Genomic DNA, 23,866 nt, shown 5'->3' on the forward strand with positions numbered 1-23,866 from the left:
AGGGGGCAAACTCCACATTTTTATGTTTTTTCATTGAAATTCGGGGGATGCAGCCCCCGCCCGTAACCCCCCCCCCGCGCGGTTGGGGCATCCAAATTTTACATGGTTGCATGCACCGATGTATTACCTGCAAAACAAAAGTTATCCGAAGTAGATTGGTCCCATAGTGCCAGAGTTATTACGATTTTTCTCCATTATGTATACGAATTCAAATATCCCGCTCAAAGCCTCTGCGACACTGGGCTTACTTTCGTCAGACCGCGCGGCGTACTAAGGGTTAATGTGTATGCCATCCTTTTTTACTCTTTAAAAAAAACTGTACAAAAGGGGAGGGTTATAATCTCCATCAGCCATGGACGTCCGGAAGGGGAGATAAGGGGGTCCACGGCCCCCCCCTGGAAAACGAATATGTACTAAAAATTTTGCAAAATTTCATTTCAGTCACAGTAATTTATGTTAATTATTATAAATTCGTTGAAGAAAGATGATAATTTCAGACTGAAATAGTTTTTTTTAGGGGGCATCACTGTTTTGGAGGAAAATATGCGTCCCTTACACCCCCCTGGAAAAAATTACCTTATCAGCTCCTCCTCCGGCGACGGCACTGGTTATGCATCTCCAACATTTGTGTTATAATTGGATTGTGTAGGCGGTAGCATTGTGAATACGGTGAGTAAACTATAAAAATAATGTTCTAAAGACAATGTCATTTTCTGATACCAGCCGGCAGCCGAAACAGGCTGACGCAAGCAAGACATCGTATGTATTGCCAGCTTGTATCGCATCGCGTCGCTTATGGCGACGTGCGTAGCGTTTTGTTGGAAAGGTTTACGTGTCGTCGTAACTTCGTCAGGTGTTTGATGCTACCGGTGCAAGAAGATTTTTGACTTAACATTAGCTGTATGTCTACTCATCTCGTTAGGAATGTGTAACTTCTCCAGTATTTCAATTCTATTTTTTGCAAAGCGATGAGAAAAGCTACTTAATGTAAGTATGGATAACATATTGAATCTTGGTGTTTTGATTTGATGGAGGTGTGGTTTGCTAATAGTTTGTCCTAATTATTTTACACTTTCTACATGTAATAAAATTCAGCCTTATGCAGTTCGCTTTCCGAGCTGTGGCTGTCGTGGCATGTTTATGTGTAATCTGTCATGGTCATTATTTGTTTACATCATATGAAACTGGACCTCCTTGATAGCATAGTGGATAACGCTGTCGACTTGTAATCACAACTGAAAGTTTTAGGTCCACTCTAGATATGAGCCTCTCGGAGTACAGAGTGATCTTAAGACAAACTGCCAAACTTACGAAGCCAACCGCTCGGTGAATTATCGATATAAATTGTAGAGAATTCGTCTTGGTACTACTTTACTATACCGGAGACACCTATCAATGATTTATTTCGCAATTTTTTACATTGCTAACATACTATTCTGCATTGCGGAACATTTATTTAGGTGAAATAATGAATTTCTAACGAAAATAATGTCTATTTCGTACATTAACGAGTACTTACTGGTGTTCCTTATTTCCCACAAACCATCCACGTGTAGCCCCAAAAACCATGACATTAGCCCAAAAATTCACGATAGCCCCACGAACCATCACGGGGACGAGGTATGCCTACTAGGTTAGGTTAGGCCTGTTAGGTTAGGTTCCATTAGCACTCCTTTCGGTAACATTATCGTGTGAGGGAAACGGATTCCTTCAAATTTACAGGAGAAAGTACTTACGGAAATCATTTTCTTTAGTGTTGTGGAAGTTCCTGAATATAGATTTGATCCATTTTAATGTGAATGCGTGTTGTTTTCTGCGAAAATCTCTGTCCGACAAGCTGTTTCTGCTCCCGCCATTTGCTTTCTGCCTGAGAGTGCAATGTTCCGTGTGTTAAGATGATGCAACCCCGTAGCCAGTGTTTCAGCCTCGCTGTGTTTTCACTAGAACCACGTGTCGAGTATGTTTAATTTTTTTTGTAACGCGTTTACAATACCGGAACACTCTCCAATTGCTATGAAATTTCGCCTACTCACTAATTGAGACCTCCTAATCACGAATCTGCATGTAATAATTGGCGGTCAAGTATGAAAATCGATAAAAAAAACGAAATAAACTATGTTTTCTTAACGTAACGTAACCCTACCATAAGAACAGCAGCTCCACGGAACAATCCATTTTCCCCGAATGGGTGTCACTTATCGCACAACACTGTAGCAACATTGTGTTCTGACGTCACAGGAGAGAGCTTTTTCATGTTAGGCAATACAAGGTAACGCGTCTCTTAGCGAAAATATTAATTTTTCTTTGTATTTATGCTAATGGAACCTAACCTAACAGGCCTAACCTAACCACGTAGGCATTCCTCGCCTGACGTCAATATTCAAGGTTGCAAGATTGTTGTGCGTAAAGGAAGAGCATTAACGAATTGCGAAAGAAAGATGGTTCCGAATTGCTGTGTATGGACAATGAATGTGGTAAATCGCAAGGTTATTTTACAAGTTCTACACGTAAATGCGATGTATTAGCATAATTTCAAATCCGGTAGATATTTTCCGGTGAACGAGGTTGCAACACTGCATAAATCGACAAAACACTCTCAGAACGCCCCCTAAACCAGTACGCTATCACGGCCATAATGTATTACAGATTCGAAACAACAAGTAACAGTAAGTACTCGTAAATCTAAGAAATAGACATTGATATGCATTATTTCACTTTAGGAAGTGTTCCACATTCGAAAATAACACGTTAGCAATGTAAAGAAGTCCGAAATATATGATTCGTAGGTGTTTCCCTCATACGATAATAGTACCCTCCTTTCGTTCAATTTAGCATATACGGACAATACGAGAGCGTATTGTGCTCTCGTTCAGAAAGCAAATGGCGGCAGCAGCAATAGCACGTTGGAAATAGATTTTCGTAGAAAACCACATACATTCGCATTAAAATGGATCAAAACTACATTCCCGAACATCAACAACGCTACAGAAAATGATTTGTGTAAGTACTTTCTCCTGTAAATTTGAAGAAATCCGTCTCCGGTATAGTAAAGTGTTACCTTCGTCTTTCGTACCCGTTACTAACTCTCCATGTTTACGTATATAATAAAACATGAATAGAAAACAATATTTGTGAGGTATGATTTCAAAAGTTTCAGCGTAAAGATGTATGGGTAAAAGTTCGGTATATCGGAGACACATTTCTTCCAATTTTTCAGAAGAAACTACTTTGGGAAATGAGTTTCTCTAAGGTTTCTAACGTTCGTCGAGGTATTATCTTTCATCGAAGAATCTATTTCACCGGGAAATCATGTATTTTGCAAGAGAAATATCTCACCGATGCACAATTGCCATTGCTTTCATTTGCTTTCCCGACGTGAAGCTTCATTTGTTTTCTTTTCAATTTAATTTTCTATGTTTGCCTAATCATTTTGCACCATAGTTTATCAGTGAAATCGAATTTCAGCAAACTCTGTGTACAAAGCAATTTTGTGAAATTGTACAATCACTGATGGATTATTCTTTTATTGCATTTTTTTATGTAATCTAATCTGTAATCCATCAACTTGTGATCCAAATGATAAAATTCACATCCAAGTGTGACAAATTACTGTTTATGATATGGCCACGTAGCAAATCATAGCTTGAGTTTCATTTCTCCCTTACTTCCAGCATCAAATGAGTCAGGAGATCTTTGAAGGAAATAAACGATTAAAAACAAAACAATGCAGAAGGTATCATAATACACATAATTTTACCAAACTCTGCTCACAACACACTGAATTTGACACAGCATGCCAACCGAAAAGCTGTACTACACACAGGAAAATACTACTGTTCATTAACCCATTACCTGTGGCGGATCTATGTATAGCCTCTAAAAGTGGTCCTTTTAAGGCTGGTGACCGATCATAGCCCCTCAAAACTTCCAACTTTTTTCTTTCCAATCTGCACATTTTGATGTTTTAAGGTGCCTGAAAGTGATTTTGAGCAATTACAGAATACCGGGAGTTTCTCCAATTGCTTTCAAATTCGGATTACTCACTAATTTTGGCGTCCAAATCACGAATCTGCAGTTAAAAATTGGCGGCCACGTCTAGAAAATGCGAAATAAGTATAAATAAAGGGGTCCGTGTACGAAGTAAACACCGGTGATTTATGAAGGAAACAACAATTTTTTGCAATGATTAGCGTTCATAGACTATGTTATGAATACCCTGAATTTTACGTGATTGGTTCGTGCGGCAAGTATGTTTTCCAAATTTACTGAAGATGCCATATTGTCACATATAAGGCAACGCTCCATGGAACGGATAGCGAACTTCACTTGTTAACATCATCAAACATGGCAACCATTAGTATCGACAATCATATTGGTAATGTATTCACGTTATTTCGCATTTTCTAGACATGACCGCCAATTTTTAAATGCAGATTCATGATTTTGAGGTCAAAATTAGTGAGTATACCAAATTTGAAAGCAACCGGAGATACTCCCAGTATTCTGTATTTATACCATGATTTTAACATGTGGCAACCACAAATAAGCGAGATATTTATCCTCGAAATGTGACAATCTCCAATTACTCGCTGATAACGCATTTCCGCACACTAAAAACAACAAGAAACGTTCATATGAATAACAATCTTTCCAACCCACTAAAAAATTTCAAGTTTCTCGAGGGGGTATGGAAGGTCACCATCACCATCCTGTTTTGCAGACCTCTATATATTTAAAAATTAATGGTGGTTGTAGTGCGACAAGTCGTTTTTATAGACACCACTTTTTCATGCTTTTAATAGTCTATGGGAGCAAACAATCCATTGTTGGTGCTTTGTCAGTTCCTGAAAAGTATTATATACATTATATATAATGTGCGTTTCTTTGCAGTTTTACAATTTGCAGCAGAGTCTACATATAGATTGCTTTCCTTAGAATCATTATGTGGATAGTTATTATTTACGATGATATAATGATGAAACGAATTTGCAGTTGCATCTATATATACATGATTTCTTTTTGGAGGCACTTCCCTTCAGGGTCAGAGTGGTTAATGCATTTCTATGCCCACATAACAATACAGACCATAACAACCATTAACTCCTCATATGATGTAAAGTTGCCCACTTTGTCTATGTGAATATAACATTTTTTAGTCTGTGAAAATACCTTACCTGAGTGGTTATATATATTGGTAAGTAAGAATACAAAAGGTGCAGAGATACTACATTAATCAACTCGAACCTGCATAACCTACTCAGGTAAGGCATTTTCAGAGACTAAAAAACACATTTTATATATATATATATTTTGAAGCCCTAAAATATAATTCATTCAACTGAGATTTACAAGTAGTAATTTCTAGAACCTGCTTCTTGGGATGAAATTTCTTCCACATAATTACCGCATTCTATTAATTTTGAAATGTTTTGCTCATCTTCCACTCATTGTGAAAATCATCTGGCATGTTACAGTCTTTCCTTTAGAAGTACAATCTCATCCAACATAATAAAAAAAACAGTTTTAGTTTGCACATCAATATAGTGTGAAGGAGCAGATATGTACTTAATAACTATATTTCTTTCCAGCTGAGATCATGCTTTGCCCAGGACATGGAATTTATGTTGTGCAGGGGGAGATGGCTCTCCTCCTCACAGCCATGCGTCGTGCCAGGTGGTCGTCTCATTCCCACCAGGTAAAAGAATACTCCTTCTTGTTGGTAAGTGTGAGCATGGTACCGTGTGATGTTGCAGTCATTTAGTTGTACAAGAGGTAATTTCAGATATTTAGTTCTTAATTAAAGTCTGTTAATCACAATTAAACTAACAGTAGCCCCAATTTTGCTTTCCTCCGCGAGTTGTTTTATTATATACCCATGTTTAGTATTTCTTTTATTATATAGTCGTGTTTTAACTGCTGTGGTAACCTTGATTTACGAAGATTGAATTGAATCGAATTATTGTTTTAAGTCCACTTTATGCACAGAAAGGCTAATCGGGACTGGACCTACAGTTTAAAGTGGGATCTGAATCCACTATGTGCCTCCACCAGGAATCAAACCTGGGACCCCTTGATTACAAGGCGACGACGCTACCACTGCACCATCAGGGAGGCACCCGAAGATTGAAATATTTTAGCCTTTTACCACTGCAATTGTGCTCTGTAGTTATTCAACAATTGCTATGATTATTAAAATGTAAGTTTTATGCCTCTCTGATGGCATAGTCATAATTCTTGCTTTACAATCAAAAAGTCGGGAGTTCAATCCACGGTAGGGTAGTTGTTCAGAATGCACTTCAAACTGTAGGTCTGGTCCCAATTAGCCGATCTGATCATGATGTGGTGTTAGAATATACTTGAAACAACAAAAAAATGTAAGCTTGCATGACTTGAACATCTTTATAAAACTTAGTGTTATAATTTACACTGTTCTTGGTGCATGAAGAAAGGAGATTGTGTTTGTTAGTATTCATTTTTGTAGTATTTCTAATAATTATTACAGGATGCAAATACAAAGAAAACAAGGAGTTGAAATGTTTGTAGTCAAGCTTGTTTCTAATTTTCTTTCTGTGTTTGCTTGCACTTTATTTTCAAAGCTTGTTTGTTTAATACTCACATTGAGTGAAATATTGAATTACAAACCTGTAGTAAAAGGCTTATAATGTTTTGGATAATGTTCTAAGCATGTGAACTTATATCTGAAAAGGTTGAATGTATTTTTTAGTAAAGTAAAATTGGTGTAACGTAATATGTATCTTCATTCTCAAGTCTTGAAATTTATGTAGTACAAATAATATAATTTTACAATTAGTATACAAAGGCTGTCGCAGAGAAGGTGAAACAGATTTTTTCCTGGCTTGGCAACACTGCCTATGGTTTCGGCACTAGTCGTGTCGTGTAGGATGACTCATTCTGTTTCCGTAGCAAGTTGTCACATGTTGTGAAACCACGTTAGTGAGCAGCAGTGTTGATTTACGTGGAACGTGTTTCGTTTACCCCTCCAGGTTTTTGTGTATAACATTGCTTTTCGCGATGAGAATTCAAGATGAACAGCGACATGCCATAAAATTTTGTTGGCGTTTAGGGAAAAGTGCTGTGGAAACATATGCAATGTTTCAACAGGCATTTGCCGATCAAGACAGACTGAGTAGAGCCACACTATTACCAAGGAGTCATTGAGACTCTGCGTCAGCACGTAGCAAAAAAGAGGCCGCATTTGAAGAACTCCTTCATATTGCACCACGATAACGCATGCTCGTATACCGCACGGGCTTTTCAGGATTACGCGCCGAAGAGAGAAAAATAGAAATTTTCCTGCATCCAACATACGGCCCGGACCTTGCACCCTGCGACTTTTGGCTATTTCCACTTTTAAAGGCCGCTTTACGTGGTCATCATTTCATGACAAACAAAGAAGTATTCACCGCAGCGCAAGTTTTCTTCAGTTCGCTACCTGACGACGAATTTTCAAAGACATTCACAAAGTGGCAGGAGCGTATGGACGCTTGCTTAGCTGTCAGTGGTGCCTATTTTGGAAAGATGTACATCTACTCGATTCTGATTCTGAATAAAAATTTTGTTGTTTGTAATTTTTTTGTTTCATTTTAATGATTCTTGGAGGGGTCCATGTACATGCTTGTGTTTTAACTGCTTCGCAGTCACGACTTTTTGACCTATTGCGCTCATTTTGGTCTCAATCGGCAGCTAATGAACCAAATTTTCACCCTAGTAAAGGGTGTTTTTCTAGGAGTGATAGAACTTTCGTTAGGGATAGTTGTCATTTGTTTTGTTTTGATGACATGTTGTTTTGTCATTTCAGATCAGTGAGCATTGGCAAATGATCATGGAAAGACTGATGCCGCAACAACGTTTACAAATTGTGGAAATATATTTCCAAAATCAATGTTCTGTTCGCCAAACGTATAGAGCACTTCTGAAATATCGGAGCTGTCAGTGAATTGCCCTCCAAGATCATGTGACCTAATGCCACTGGATTATTTTCTTTGGGGATATGTAAAGTCTCTGGTTTATGCTGATAAACCAGCAACAATTGACGCTTTGGAAGTCAACATAACTCGTGTTATTAATGACATTCGTCCCCAATTACTTGAAAAAGTGGTTCAAAATAGAACTGATCGAATCCGGTTCATCACAGGTAGTCGTGATGGACATATGCCGGAAATTATTTTCAAAAAGTAAATGTCAGAAAGTTATCTTTCAAATAAAAACACAATTGGCTTCAAACTTAATTTTTTATGTGTTTTATTTCAATTCAAAGTTCTATCACTCTAAAAAAAACACCCTATACATTCGATAGCCAATGGAGGTCGCTGTTTTCCTATACAGGAATTAGTCTCACCTTCTCTGCGACAGCCTTTGTATTTTATGTAAAATTTATTTATTGCATAACTGCTTCATAAGAAAAAGGCAGTAAAGAAATTTGCCATGATGAAACTTGCTTCTTGGCAGGAAGAAAAGGAAGGCAATATTTAGTAAAAATGTAGCTAAACATTAGTACAATGTATATAATAGCTGTCTGTGCATGCAGTCTGTTTACTAATACTAATAAGCACAGGTATAAAATTTGTTAATATTACACTGCCCTGCTAAACCAAAATCTTTAACTTCATTTCAAGTAACTTTAAGAAAATGAGAAAACAACATGATCAGTTTATGTCAGTCTCAATTTTATTTAACACTGGGCAGTTTCCCGCGTGTGTGTATCTGTATCGTATCTAAATCACCACTGAAGTTTCAGGTTTGAGTCCTGACATAAGCATGGTTTGTTTTTCGTGAATGTCCCTTGATAGATTTCGTTTAATCATTCGCATCAACCAAACATGGCAGGATGTACCTAAAATAACAAAAATGCATTTCACAACTTTGTCATTAAACAAAAAGATGAAAAGAAGAAACCTTGAACTTTTAACTCCTTTTCTCATATTACAAAAACAAGCAGTTTGTGTAAAACATTACCAGTTGGAATCCAAAGTAATGTGCTCTTGTGATTCTAAATAGTAAATAAAATGGATTTCCCAGTGCAACGCATTGGAGACTATCTTGTGTCACATTATAAGTACATGTTCTGTTTTTATGTACCTCATGTAATTTTTTCTTGCAGGATGAAGAACAAGATATACTGATTAGAAGCTTCACTGATTTGAAGGATGTCCTTAATCAGATAAACGACTTGAATGAATTGGACCCAAACCAGTTTCTAGGTAGGTGTTCATTTAAAAGCCCTTCTAAAAGTTATTCTTTTATACTCCTGCATGATTGGGATTAGCAAATGGTCCTCCTTTTCCATGATGGGTCGTACATTTTGAGCATTCAGTTTCAGGAACGCTAAATCACAGGAAAATTATTTATTGCCTGAGGGAACTTAGCACTCAGCTTGGTACATTTTGAAAATGCATTCTTTTTTTTAATCACAACATATTACAAGTGACGAAAAGAAGTGTGTGATCAATTACATAAGCGTTGTAATAATTTTTTTAAAGAAAAATTTTTGAACTAAAATCTTCCAATTTTACTTATTTTCCATTTGTTTACATTTCTCAAGAATATATGCTAGTTACCGTAAATGGTTATGCACTACATTTTGGGACAGTCACAGGAGTTTATCCAGAATTCTTGATCTAGGTGGACATGAATACATATTTAGAGTTGTGTAAGGGTGTATTTAGAGTGAAATTGACCATGAATTGGTTCTTTGTGAAAAATTTTAGTGTGTTTTGAAGAAATTGTGGGAGGCTGTTAGCGATTGTGGATAAAGATTCCAGAACTTTTGAATGTAATTTATACAAGGAACTTTTGCTGTAATTTTCTTCATGTTGTTCATATAGCTTTCTGCATGCACATGTCAGTAGTGTGTTGCATTTTGTTCTATGGAAATGAGAGGAACATGACTCCATTTTTTATTTGTGTGTGTGTGTGTTTTTTTTGTTTAACTCTCCTTTCAAGAATTCGATTTGGAGATTCACACATATTTGTAATAATGCATTATTTCTTCCCTCCTATAAATTAGATAAATATTTGACCTTCATCATTCATTTTCTTTTGTTGTTGCTGTTATGCCACTTTCCGTTTGCACCAAAGAAGAAAAACCAGCAGTGATCCCTATTTGCCTATTTGGGGTCGTTAACCCACTGTACCTCCTTGAGAAATATGTTATTTTTTTTTTAATCTGCAAATTTCGATGTTCTACGTAATATAATACATATAAGTGGCCGTGGTGGCTCAGTCGGTAACGCGTCTGACTACCATGCTAAAGGTCCCGGGTTTTTTCTAACGATGGAAGTGGCCCCGGTGCCCACACAGCGTCGAATAACATGGGTACCTGGGGGAAACCCTGGGGTTTAAAGGCAGTCAGGGGCGTGATGCTGATCACATCACCCCCACTCACGACCGGATCAAGAAAGTGTGGGGCGTTACCCCCACACCCCCTATACGCCTTCATGGTGTGGTGCTATGCACAGGGAAGCACTTTACTTTTTTTACCTTGAATACATATAAGTTTATAAATCTGTTCCAGCTTGCGAAAAACAAAAATACCGGAGATATTTGATCCTAAAATATGGCCAGTGTAAGTAAAAACTGTTAGTATTAGCACATAAATTCATATTCAAATTACTATCAACTCCTAACCTAACAACTTGAAATTATAGCTGCTGTTGTGGAATGTTGTATTTGGTGCTATATTCACTTGCAAGAAGCCTTCAGGCTGTTCTGCTTCATGGTAAGATAATCTGTTACAGCAACATGTGCTTTATTGCACAATAACACATCTCCAGAAGCTAAAAACAACAGAAAACATTCATAAACAACATAATCTTCCCAAAACATGTAAATATATCACTTTCTCGTGGGGGTGCAGAGGGTAAAGGTTACCCCCTATTTTTGTGGTCTTTACTATGGACTGAAATTTGCAGGCTTTGGTGCAAGCAGAAGGATTGCCATTTTTACCCTGCAACAACGAGAGAAGAAAATTGAGTGATGATAGCCATATGCATAAGCGCTGACTCCATGGGGCTTAGGGGGGCTCGAGACCCCCCCCTCCCAATGTTAATGATGTGAGGGCAGAGCTCCCCCAATAATTTTGCTTAAGAGGATCTAATGTATTATTTTTCTTCTCTTGTAAAGTTTACTCTGAATTTTGCCACATGAACTTAACTTTAAATACACATTTGAAATGTTCTAGACCATCAACTTTGGAGGGCTGAGACCGATAATCCATCAACTTTGGGGGGGCTATGACCGGAAACAGCAAAACACATAACTTATAACTATATACTAAGTACGTATATAATTATTGTTTACTATTATACACATATTTATCAGAGACATAGTGAATTTAGCCAACGACTTGTTAAAGACTGTTTGGGAATCCCCTAAAAGAATGCAAATATTTAGGAATATTACACTGGTCTACATATGATTTTTTTTTTCTGCTGACTTAGATATTTTAACTGATTCTATATAATTTGAGGTCGCTGATTCCAAATATGTAGTCAGAAAAAGTGTATCACGTCAAAATTTTTCACAAATCACATTTGAAAATTTTCACAATATTATAATACTGGGATAAATTCCAACAATTTTCCATATAGATATCTGCACATATTGAAATGATAGGACTATACATAGGTGGCGTAGCTGATAGCAGGTATTAAGTTGCATTGTTTCACAAGTCACATTTCAAAATTTTCAGAAAATTATATCCAGTTACATTCCTACAGCACTTGCAAAGAGAATGCGACGTAGTCAGATGTCCATGCAAAGTATCACGTCACATTGTTTAACAAACATGCGTTTCTATTTTCTCAATAGGGAGTTCTTAATGGACAAAAAGTTTAGGCAATTCCGGCAAATTGATCAATTTGTTTCACGAGCACATACAGTCAACACCTGATGTCTGTACTTATGCTAAACTTAACATACACCACAGAATAGCACAACATGGATACCTACTTAGGCAAAAAATTTCGTTTCTTTTATTTTCTGGAGTAGGTGGCCTCAGGAACGTCCTGCAAGCACCAGAAATAGTCGGCCATCATGTTTTCATTCCATCTCCCCTGATATCGGTGCTCCATGTTTTTTTATGTCTTGGTGGAAGCGTTCGCCCTGTTCTTCACTTACGGCACCAAGATTGGACGGAAATACATCTAAGTGGCTGTGCAGGAAGTGAAGCTTGACACTCATATTTATTCCTAACTTTTGAAACGTCACCAACAAATTTTCAACCAGAACCTCGTAGTTGTGCACCCTGAAGTTTCCAAGAAAGTTTGTAATGACATCAGAAAAGGCACACCAAGTATCTTTTTCTGTGCGGTTCGTTGTTTGTAAGAATTCTTCATCTTTCATTAGCATCCTTATCTGGGGACCATCAAAAATACCTGCTTTTACTTTCACTAACTAACTAACTAACTCTCTAGCCTTCTTAAACCCGAAGGTTCATGGCTGCAGCAACACAGGCCTTCCATCTTTCCCTATCTTGAGCAAGTTCTATATACTCTTTTCCATCCCTACCGATTTCCCTTAGGTCCATCTCAACGTTGTCCCTCCATCTCCGTCTTGGCCTTCCTACAGGTCTCTTACCATCAGGTTTCCCAACAAGAATCCTGTAAACTCCTCTTTCCTCTCCCATTCGTGCCACATGGCCTGCCCACCTAAGTCTTCTTGATTTAATCATTCTAGCAATATCTGGACATGAGTACAAATTATGTAGTTCTAAATTATGTAACCTTCTCCACTCACCTGTCTCCTCATCCCTTTTAGGTCCAAATATTTTCCTAAGGATCTTATTTTCAAATACTCTCAATTTATGTTCCTCTTTCAATGTAAGGGACCAAGTTTCACATCCATATAATACCACAGGCAAAATTACTGTTTTGTATATTTTAACTTTTAGTTTCTTAGATATTAAACGAGAAGACAAAAGTTTATGAAGAGAGAAGTAACATGCATTTCCTGAATTAAGCCTACTTTTAATTTCCTCTTTAATATCATTTTCATTTGTTAATATTACTCCTAAGTATTTGAATTTGGAAACTGGTTCAAACGAGTTGTTATCAATAATTAGATTTTGATTATTACCTAACATTTGGTTTCGGCCTGTAAGCATATATTTAGTTTTCTCTTTGTTAACTTCCAAACCTATCTCTTTAGCAGTTTTGAAAAATATTTTAGCATTATTCTTAATTGTATTCACATCATCCCCCAGTAAGTCTACATCATCTGCATATGCTAACAACTGAGTCACACCATTTAATTTTAGTCCTTCTTTAGATTCTTTTACCTTCCTAACAGCATATTCTAAGGCAAAATTAAAGAGCAATGGAGATAATGCATCTCCTTGTTTTTAAATTTGTCAGACATTAATACCCACACGAATTTTACTTTCTGTTTCACTGGTGCATATTTTTATCATACTAACAAGCTTCTTAGGTATTCCAAACTCTACTAATATATTATATAATTTATCTCTTTTGACCGAATCATATGCTTTTTTGAAATCAATGAATAGTTGATGGACATTTTGATTATATTCCCACTTTTTTTCAAGTGTCTGTCTGATGTGAAAAATTTGATCTGTAGTTGATCTGTTACGTTTAAATCCACATTGATTATCACCTATAATTTCATTAGCATATGGGGTTAGTCTTGTTAAAAGAATGTTAGATAATATTTTATATGTTGTTGAGAGTAGAGAAATTCCATTCCTGCTTTTACTTTCTCATGCGTCAATGCAGGAAATTTTGAGCAAATGTATTTAAAGCAAGCCCCATTCTTATCCAGAGCTTTTACATACTGCTTCATTAATCCCAACTTTTTGTGCAGTGGAGGAAGTAACACTTTCTTATGATCAACAAGCGGCTTGTTCTGGATGTTTTTCGCCCTGACTTCAAAGCTTTTACTGCCAGGCCACAGTCTTCGTACCCAATGTTCGTTCCTTGCTCGACTGTCCCATAAACACAAAAAGCATGGATATTTCGTGAAACCTGCTTGTTGACCAAGTAACATTGAAATGACCTTGAGATCTCCGCACACAAGCCAACTGTCATTTGCATACTTTTTCTTTCGAAGCAGTTCTTCATTGTTTCGTAGCTTTCCTTCAAATGTACGGAATGGCCAACAGGAATGAATGCTAACTTATTGCCATTATGCAGCAACACACACTTCAAACTCCTCTTCGAGATATCCAAAAAGCCTCCATTCTTCTGCATTATATGTACATCCCATAGCTTCAATTAGTCCCTTCACATCTGAACAATAGACAAGTTCTTCGTCCCTTTGAACATATCTTAATAGATGACTCTCTCTGTCCTGATACATGAAGGTTGTTCCAGACGTTAACATATTTCTTTCCTTTAGTCTACACAGGTCCTGCATTCTTTAGGAGGTTCCCAGGATTTATCTTGGTCACCCAATTTAATTCCGAAATATGCACTATATGCTTTCCATACAAAGTCAGTAATATTTGTCCTTTGTTTTGGGGTTAACAATGTTCGAAAAACTGATTGAAATAATATTCATTATAATATTCCATGTGCTGCCATCTTGTGACCTCTTTATGGACTACGATGTTTCATTGCTCTAAATATACATCCCTAATATTAGATAATTTTCTATTTTCCTCCGAAACCTGACGTGATAGAAAAAAACGGATTTCGGTTTTGGATTTACCACCCTCGAATTACTAAAGAACAACCATCAGCTTCCAGTCAACAAAATGGACGTAGACCAGTGTTATTGATGTGAATGAGAAGGCTGGCCATACTGGACTGTGACCACTTTGCCCTCGTTGGTGGACGTTGAGAGCCTCCAGTATGCAACAGATCTTAAGGAACTACGAAAACCTTCTCAATTTTCTTGAGAATTTTTCTGAAGAGTATTCTACTGACGCAACATTAAAATGTGCTGGATATCTGGAGACAATGCTTCATTTCAAGACATTTTTCTTTCTCTCCCTCTACTGCAAAGTGATGGGTCCAATAGAAGAGGTAAACTGTAAGATTCAGTTTCCCGCATTGGTGCTACAGAAGTAGAATCAAAACTAAAATACTTGACTGACATCTTTCAAGTTTTGAGCAGTTCTGGCTGAAATGCACAGAGGGCAAACCGAGCCTCGTTGAGCCAGAATTGCCCCGGCAACGTCAGGTCCCTAAGAGACTTGAAAATCCTGATGCTGCCAAACATCACAAGTTCTACACTCCAAAATAGTGTTATAAATCAATATACACTGACGTGTGTGACACAGCAAAATCATGTGTTAAACAAGGACATGAATCTACTGGACTACAAAAAGCAACAGCCATATAGAAAGAATGCATCTCAGCTGTGAACAACAAACTTTCAGCAAAGGCGAGAATTCTTTCGCAAAGATTTGGATGCCGATAGGCTCTCCTTACACATGTCCATGTTTGGTGATATCGCCAAACAGAAGAAAGTTGTTCTAACTACCATGCGTGACAAAAGAAAGTTTATTTTGGAAGACAGCACCCTCCAGAAGCCAAATTCATGATGGTCCTCAGCACTGTGCCAGTGACGACAGTCACAGCCGAAAGGACATTCAGTGCCATTAGCCGACTAAAGACATATTTGAGATCTACAATGAGGTAGAAGAGACTAAGCAGCTTAGCGGTACTCCACATACATCAAACTGTGCTTGATAATTTGGACCTGAGACCGCTCGTTAATGAGTTCATAAAAAATAACCCACTGCGTAGAGAGACTTTTGCTTTATTTTTAAATCATTTTCATATGTTTTTGTTGTGTATGTCAATTTATATCTTAGTGTACATGCTATTTTTTTTATCATTGCAAAATTAAATTTAAAAAGTAAAATATTGTAGCAAGAACAAAAAAGTAAAACCATTTTCCTGCAATTTGTGTTAGCATTTATGTAAATAATTAAATAAAACTGTTAAATATTGTAAATATTGTTTATTTTATGGGTTATTTGCAACTTATCACATGTCTGTTGCGGACATTAAAACATGCCCATGCCCTCGCCGGGACTCGAACCCGAGACCTCTGGATCAAAGCGGGTTGAGTTTACCACCCAACACGCTCGGCCACCGAGGTCAGCATAAAACTTTTAGGTTGGTCTCTTGATGTAAATACATACTTTTCAATAAAAATGTTAATTGTTATCTAAAAAACAAATGAGGAGACACAATAGATATAAAGAGACTTTGAAACATTTTCTAAACGTTTTTCATGTTACATTTCATTTGCATGAGGAATATAATAGCTGCTTAAAAACTGCTATACGAAGACGTATTTTTTAAAAAAGAGAGGGGGTGAGTCATCATTCATTTATTTCAGTGATCAGAGCCCCCCCAATAATTTTGACAAGTCGGCTCCCCTGGCCATATGTATTCTAAAGCAATGTCAAATGCACACACTATTGGCATGCAAGCAGTGCAACCAACATGAAGAAAATTACAGCAGAATATTTATAGACTGCTTCTTGTAATGTAGAATGTTTGTACATGCTTATATACCTGTTATTGTATATTGGAACTGATTTTATGTGTGCATATGAGACATTTCCGAGAACACTAATTTTTTTCTCTTGTGAAATTATTTTAATTGTATTCACTTTTCATTTAGGTTTGTACTTTGTATTTTTTTTCTTATTTTACATCCTTTTTCTGCAAGCATATTGCAGTGATGAGGATGAATGATGATAAGATGAAATTCTTGCAAAGCAACAGGTTTGGTTTCGAATCTGAAACTTTCCATGCTGAGATTATGACCACTCAACATGTTTGGCTACCAATATAACTTCATACCTAATTTCAGAAACTTTCGTTTCAGGTCCATTTCTGGAAGTTATTCGCTCTGAGGAGACGACTGCTCCTGTGACAAGTCTAGCACTGTCGGCTGTTAATAAGTTCCTTTCCTATGGCCTCATTGGTGAGCAGAGGATACTTCATTTCAACCTACTGCATTAGTTTTATTGGTGTCTTAATTAATGTAAACTATGATGGATAAACAGTAATCTCATATCATTACAAATGAAAACAATTGGATGAAGAAGTAATATTTTGTTCTGCATAAAGTTTAGAAAATGCAATGAAACAATCCTCGACATGCTCCTGATATCTCCCAAAATATACAGAAACTGAAGAGAAGAGAACTTGTAGAGTATTACCTAGAAATTTCAGCGAAAAATACAAGTTCGACTAAGACTTGAACCCGGGTCATTACTAGAGGCACATATTTTTGGTAAATAAAAAAGCAAAATTTCTGTACAAAAACAGAGTCGATTTTGGGTTCAAAAGTGGTAAATAAAATAAAATTTTGGTGTTATGGCGGTGAATAATCACATGAAAAGTGCTATATAAAATTACATTTTGGTTTTAAAATTGTGAATATAATCCTAAATTTGATTTAAAAAATGCACTTATTATACAAAATAAACTTATCCCTTCTAATAGCACATTTATGTAGTTACCAGAGTATTAAGTTTATTCCTGTGTAAAAGGGTCCATTTTTACTTCTCAAATATTTACAGCAGAATTAATCAATTTTCCATGAATTGCATAACTTGCAGGATACTTCCGACTTCAGAAAGTGTCACGTCTGTATATAAACTGTAAATTTCGTGTTTAAGAATTCATTTCACATTATTTTGTAACAAATAGGGTAAAAAAATGCATCTCAGACCTTTCAGAAACATGAAAAATGAACATTACAGCATGTTATTTCATATTTCGTGTTTTCGTCAAAAACTAAATTTGCATGCCTTTAGTCATTACTGTACTAATTGAGTTTGTGAGATACATTGCTCGCTGATGTAGTAAATTTCCTGTGTGGACCAAATCATAAGGTTGTAAAGTATTATTGTATATTATGTATATAAGATATTCACTGTCACTAAAAACTTTTTGTTAAATTTATATTTTCTTAAATGTTCACATAACCACAGCTGCTAATTATTAGGGTTAAAATACAGTTTTTACGTGTGTTTGGCTTACAAGGTTCTTTCTAAAACAGACATTTCAGGTCTGTCACCTGATCCTTCTTTAGGGTGCTCCAATAAAATCACATTAAAAGGGTAGGCAAGTTAAAAGCAGAAAAGAAAAGTATAAAAGTCATTGGATTAAAAATAGTGGTCAGCTGTCTTGCATTAACAACACACGTCCCTGCTCACTGGCTGGATCTGACATCTGTTTTAGAAATAAACTTGTAAGCCACACGTAAGTAAAAACTGTATTTTACCTCTAATAATTGTTAATTTTGACTGGCTATTTCTCCATTACACTGTTTGCACTACTTTTCCCAGCACATGTGATTGTTTGTTGCAGATCCAGGTGGGAAGTCTGTCCCTGCTGCCGTGGAGAACATAGCGGATGCAGTAACCCATGCGAGATTTGTGGGCACTGACCAAGCAAGTGATGGGGTGGTTCTTATGAAGATCCTCCAGGTACACTTTCCAGTTACTCAGCCTTGCAGCATAAAGTTATACATGTTGTGGAATGCACATTTATTATATTTGATACAAAACTTTAAATTGCACAAAATTGGTTACAATTTTTGCTTAATGTGGAAAGTCGAAATATCCTAGAAAATGTGCGTATTGCATAAACGATTATATTTTTTTTGAAAATTGTCTTTGCATTATCAATAATCTTTGTTTCCATATGTTACATATATGTAAGTGATCAATACATATTACATATTTTCACATTAGAGAGAAAACTTCAAACATTTTATTCATCTTATATCAAACTCATCAGGGTAAAAGAGCTACAGTTTACATTCCTGGATTCAAAATTTTTTCGCATTATACATTCAATTCTCATGGTCCCAGTATAGCATGTTTTAAAATGAGCAAAGTTAATGCAATGAAAGTCACTTTACAAGGAATGCCTCCTCAATGATGACACAGTGGTAGCACCATACCTTGTAATCAAGGGGTCCCAGGTTCGATACCCGGTTGAGGTACATAGTGGTTCGGATTCCACTTTAAGTTGTAGTTCCAGTCCCTATTATCCTAGAAAATGTGCATATTGCATAAACAATTATATTCTTTTGAAAATTGTCTTTGCATTATCAATAATCTTTGTTTCCATATGTTACATATGCGTAAGTGATCAATACATATTACATATTTTCATATTAGAGAGAAAACTTCAAACATTTTATTCATCTCATATGAAACTCATCAGGGTAAAAGAGCTACAGTTTACATTCCTGGATTCTAAATAATTTTTCCACATTATACATTCAATTCTCATGGTCCCAGTATAGCATGTTTTAAAATGAGCAAAGTTAATGCAATCAGTCACTTTAGAAGGAGTTATGGCACAGTTGTAGTGTCATCGCCGGTAATCAATTCGATACCCAGTTGAGGTACATAGTGGTTCGGATTCCACTTTAAGCTGTAGGTCCATTCCCGATTAGCCTTTCTGTGCAGAAAGTGGACTTTAAACAAAAACTTAAACTTTACAAGGAGAAGAATGATCTTGCTGGATAACATGACATGCTGAACCCTTTTGTATCAGATCAGGAGAATATTGCTTATTTGTAAATTTTATATCAGTGTTTGTGAGAAAAACATGTTTGTTCATCCTTATTATGTTCATTCTTTGCATTAATTCAGTATTATCAGATTGCCAGCTGGTAATTAAAGAAAGGGTGTGCACTTATGATCTGCTGTAATTTTTATTTTCGTAGGTGCTGCGGACATTGATGGTGTCTTCAGTGGGAGTCCTTCTAACGAATGAGAGTGTGTGCGAGATTCTGCTCAGCTGCTTCCGTATATGCTTTGAAACAAGGCTCAGTGGTAAGTGAGGACAGTGAAAACGAAAATTTTGGGAAATAGTTTTGCATCAGTATGAGAAGAAAAAGTAGAACATTTGTGTAAGGCTAGTCTCTGGTTCAATCCCCAAGGTCACATCCATCTTGATTGAGGAATTTCACTTGTTTCCCAGTGTGCTCTAGTTGAGCACTTTTATTGAAAGTGAGGTCCATTTGCTTCTAGTTTTTTTTTCTAATCATTGAGTGCGTACCTGGAAGCAAGCCCGAGGTACAGGTTGCCTAACCATAGTGCTGAGTACGCCATCTTCAGTATGGCCAAGATCAAGAATGTGTCGGGTCCTTACCTCCACAAGTTCTAAATGTCATCATGGCATGGTGCAATGCTTTGGATATAGCTTTTTTTTTCTCTCCATTTTCCATCCTTTTCCCTTCTCTCTCTCTGGTTTATTATATTATATTAAATAGCCTAAAATCTTGTGCAAAGTTTTGCCATTTTGATATGCATGTAAATATTGTAAGGATGGAGGTCAATGAACCATTTTGAATATAATATCGGATCAATAGAATATTGGTATCGGTAAATGTTATATCTGAACTTATCAGTATCAGCCAAAATTTAATATCAGTCCATCCCTAAAATATTGAAAATAACATAAACTGCTCGCCATTAAAAATGCAACACCAAGAAGGAGTAATGAAATCGGACGAAGTGTGCACAGTGTGTACAGGGTGGGAAATAACCTTTTGCTAGGGGTCTGCAGGAAAAAGTAACAACAATTAAGAAATTATGGTAATACCAAATGTTTACTACGACAATTGTGGTTACAAAAACAAAATTAAAAGTTAGTTCACGACAATGCACATTGCTTCAAGGCAAATGCTACCCAAGCAAGACCTTCTTCGGCGAAGTGTCATTGACTTCTTCAGCAGTTCTGTATGGCCGGGTGCATCACCGGACCTGAATGCAGCGGAGCACTTGGGGCTATTCTGGATGCAGTTGAGTCCTTGATGATAGTGGAACGTGGACAGGACCGCTATTCCCGGGCAACACTCCTTGCACATCTGGAACAAGTTCTCCGTGACATGGAATGGAATACGGACTGTTTCCGAATCTTATGAGCTCCTACCCCGATCGACTTTGTGCTATGAGAGAAGCAAACTGCGGACATACTAACTTTTAATTTTGTTTTTGTAACTACAATTGTCGTAGTAAACATTTGGTATTACCATAATTTCTTAATTGTTGTTACTTTTTACTGTGGACCCCTAGCAAAAGGTTATTTCCCACCCTGTAGAGGAGAGGTGCAGAAGGAAATGATTAGGTGTTCAAGGCCATCATGCGTCACGTGCACCTGCCACGCCATCTGGTAAGTGGTATCTGTAGCAGGTCAGATAGGTGCAGAAGAGCAGTGAAAGTGCATGGTCGTGAGTGTAGTGTGTTAAAATCGCTCAGCAATGCCACGTCGTCGAATACGGCAGCGATTCCAGCAGGTTTCCCAGTTCGATCGCGGCCGAATTGTTGCATACCGTGAATGCGGATTATCCTACCGTGAGATTGGTGCCCGTGTAGGACAGAATGCATCCACAGTGATCCGTGTATGGAACCAGTGGGTCCAGGAAGGCACTGTAGAGCGACGTAGAGGTTCACAACGTCCGCGTCGGATGACGGAACGAGAGGACAGACGTCTGATACGCATGGCCCTTACAGACAGAACGGCCACGTCAACGAGCATTGTGCATGAAGTACGGGATGTTTTACAACGTCCAGTGGACGAACCGTGTATCGTCGTTTGGCGAACCGGGGAATTTTTTCCCGGCGCCCACTGTTGCGGATTCCTCTGACGCTAGAGCATAGGCGTTTGCGTCTGAGATGGTGCCAAGGCCGTCGTGCATCACACAGGGCCTTCATTGGGTATCATGGTATGGTGTGCCATCGCCATAGGTGTTCGTTCGCGTCTCGTAAAAATTCAAGGGACATTGAACAGCCAACGGTACATCACACAGGTTCTCACCCCTGTTGCTGTCCCATTAATCCATGCACTGCATAATGACACTTTTCAACAGGATAACACGTGCCCCCATGTTGCAATGAATGTCCTCGCATTTATGGAAGCTAACCATGTGCTCCTGCTTCCTTGGCCAGCACGTTCGCCGGATATGTCGCCAATTGAACATGTCTGGTCCATGGTGGGTCGCCGGCTAGCCCAACTCAGGTTTCCGGCACGTAATGTTGAAGACCTCTGGCACAGTGTGGAAGTCGCTTGGGATGCCATACCGCAAGCAGACATCGATAGACTCATTCTGTCCATGCCTCGCCGTGTTGCAGCAGTTATTGTCGCCCGTGGAGTCTGTACATGCTACTAGCTCCTTGGGGTTATGCAACCATGTTCTACGTGTCACATGTCACACCACCGAGCTCTAACTGTAATCATTTTCTTATCTTATTATGAACTACATATTTGCCAAGTTTCGTGTTTCTATCTCATTTCCTTCTGGGTGTTGCAATTTTAATGGCGAGCAGTGTATATATGTATATTGCAAAGCTTGATTTTGACAGATTTTCCTGTTGTTTTTCAGAGCTCCTCCGAAAGTCAGCGGAACATTCCTTGAAAGATATGGTGCAGCTTTTGTTCTCAAGGCTTCCTCACTTTTCCGAGGATGTAAGGTTTCCTATTAACCTGAAGGTAAGATTAGTTACAATTTTGCTTAGGCATAGCATAGCCTATATGTGTGCTCATTTTAAAATCAGTGATCAAATATTAACTAGGTGGCTTCTCTCAGTGAAGTAGTTAATGTTTTACCGTAAAGTGAAGGCAGCGTAGATTCATTCCATGATGTGAGATATTTCAATTGGTAGTGTCGAATTTGAAAGCAATTGGCCAGCCTGTAATAAAGTGGTTACCTGCGGGTAACCCTCGAGGGTAAAGGTGGATACAGTCTGGTTCTGCTCACGTCACTGCCTTATTGCAATATGCAGAGGAAGGCTTTACTTTTCCGGTTTCAGAAATATTATTTCTCTATTTCTCTGGCCAGAAATAAAGTGGTGATGGGACTCAACATACTGACCACATATCACCCAGTGAGGAAGCTGTTTGACTGTAGACTGGCATGGCATTTAGTTGTATTTTCATGTACAAGCTTATATCATGTGGAATCACTTGTTTTTTTGTGCATTTTAAAAAAATATTTGCAAATATTGGTTTGGATACATGAGTTTTTCATTTAGAACTGTTTATTTCATAATTTCTTGACATTCATGTTATTATTATCTTGCTCACAAAGTTACGCACAATTCATACCTAATGCCATCAAAACATGTTTAATTTCATAAGAAAAACAAATTGTATGACAGTGGAAGAACTAGATGTCGTACCTGAGTGCAACATCAAAGAGATTTGAAACTTTACAGGCAGCCTCAATAGATGTAGTCATGGTTTGGAAAATGTATGTTTCATGCCTTTTTATCATGTATCCCATTTATTTACATCATTGACATAAAAAATCCAATATGTAAGTTTGATCCCTAATTGAACCAAAATTTTCATGAAATTTCAATAATTTACAAGACTTTAAATCAACGTATAAAAATAGCACTTGAACATATTGAAAGGTACGACTTGCAATCCTTTTCTCTGAAAAGCCAAAGCTTCGCCAACCTTAACCAACCAAACAAGAAAATCTAATTTAATATTGATATCGAAGATGGGTTTATTCATCTGCAGACTTTATTTATTTATACTACAGAACTATGTCCCATGCTGTACTTCATATTTGCCTTGCTAAAAATGAACACTTACAGTGTGAACAGTTTTTCTTGAAAACAGGGTGTCTACTGGCCTGGGAAACCTGGAATTAGCCTGGAATGTACATTTCTACCTGGAAAAAGCCTGGAATTTAACCAGAAACCTGGATTTTTCTCAAAATTACCATTACCATACTACATATGTCCACTTCACTTAGGTGCTTATATTTTGTGAGTACGTGGATGGCGACCACGGGGATACCTGAGCAGAGTCTGTCACTGCCTCCACTTTTGAGTCTGTCACTGCCTCCACTTTAATTTTGGGAGAAATGCTGCGATTCAAGGGATTAT

The 23,866-nt window shown here is 37.4% G+C and overlaps 1 protein-coding gene across 3 annotated transcripts in view; it reads left to right on the top strand.

Annotated features, from left to right (window-relative positions):
- The first annotated feature begins 817 nt into the window (after window positions 1-817).
- Window positions 818-23,866, top strand: part of garz (Sec7 domain-containing protein garz) — a 116,953-nt gene continuing 93,904 nt past the window's right edge. For 2 of the 3 annotated variants that reach the window (XM_083138083.1, XM_083138084.1), the window contains exons 1-7: window positions 818-987; window positions 5,589-5,719; window positions 9,122-9,221; window positions 16,825-16,923; window positions 18,318-18,436; window positions 19,690-19,798; window positions 22,351-22,457. In XM_083138083.1, the coding sequence (XP_082994209.1) occupies window positions 5,597-5,719; window positions 9,122-9,221; window positions 16,825-16,923; window positions 18,318-18,436; window positions 19,690-19,798; window positions 22,351-22,457 (657 nt within the window). In that variant the 5' untranslated portion in view covers window positions 818-987; window positions 5,589-5,596. The remainder of the gene's footprint in view (window positions 988-5,588; window positions 5,720-9,121; window positions 9,222-16,824; window positions 16,924-18,317; window positions 18,437-19,689; window positions 19,799-22,350; window positions 22,458-23,866) is intronic. The other variant, XM_083138085.1, reaches the window with a different exon arrangement.

The sequence above is a fragment of the Lepisma saccharinum genome, chromosome 16 (assembly GCF_977018435.1).
Source record: "Lepisma saccharinum chromosome 16, izLepSacc3.1, whole genome shotgun sequence".
Classification (NCBI taxonomy): Eukaryota; Metazoa; Arthropoda; class Insecta; order Zygentoma; family Lepismatidae; genus Lepisma; species Lepisma saccharinum.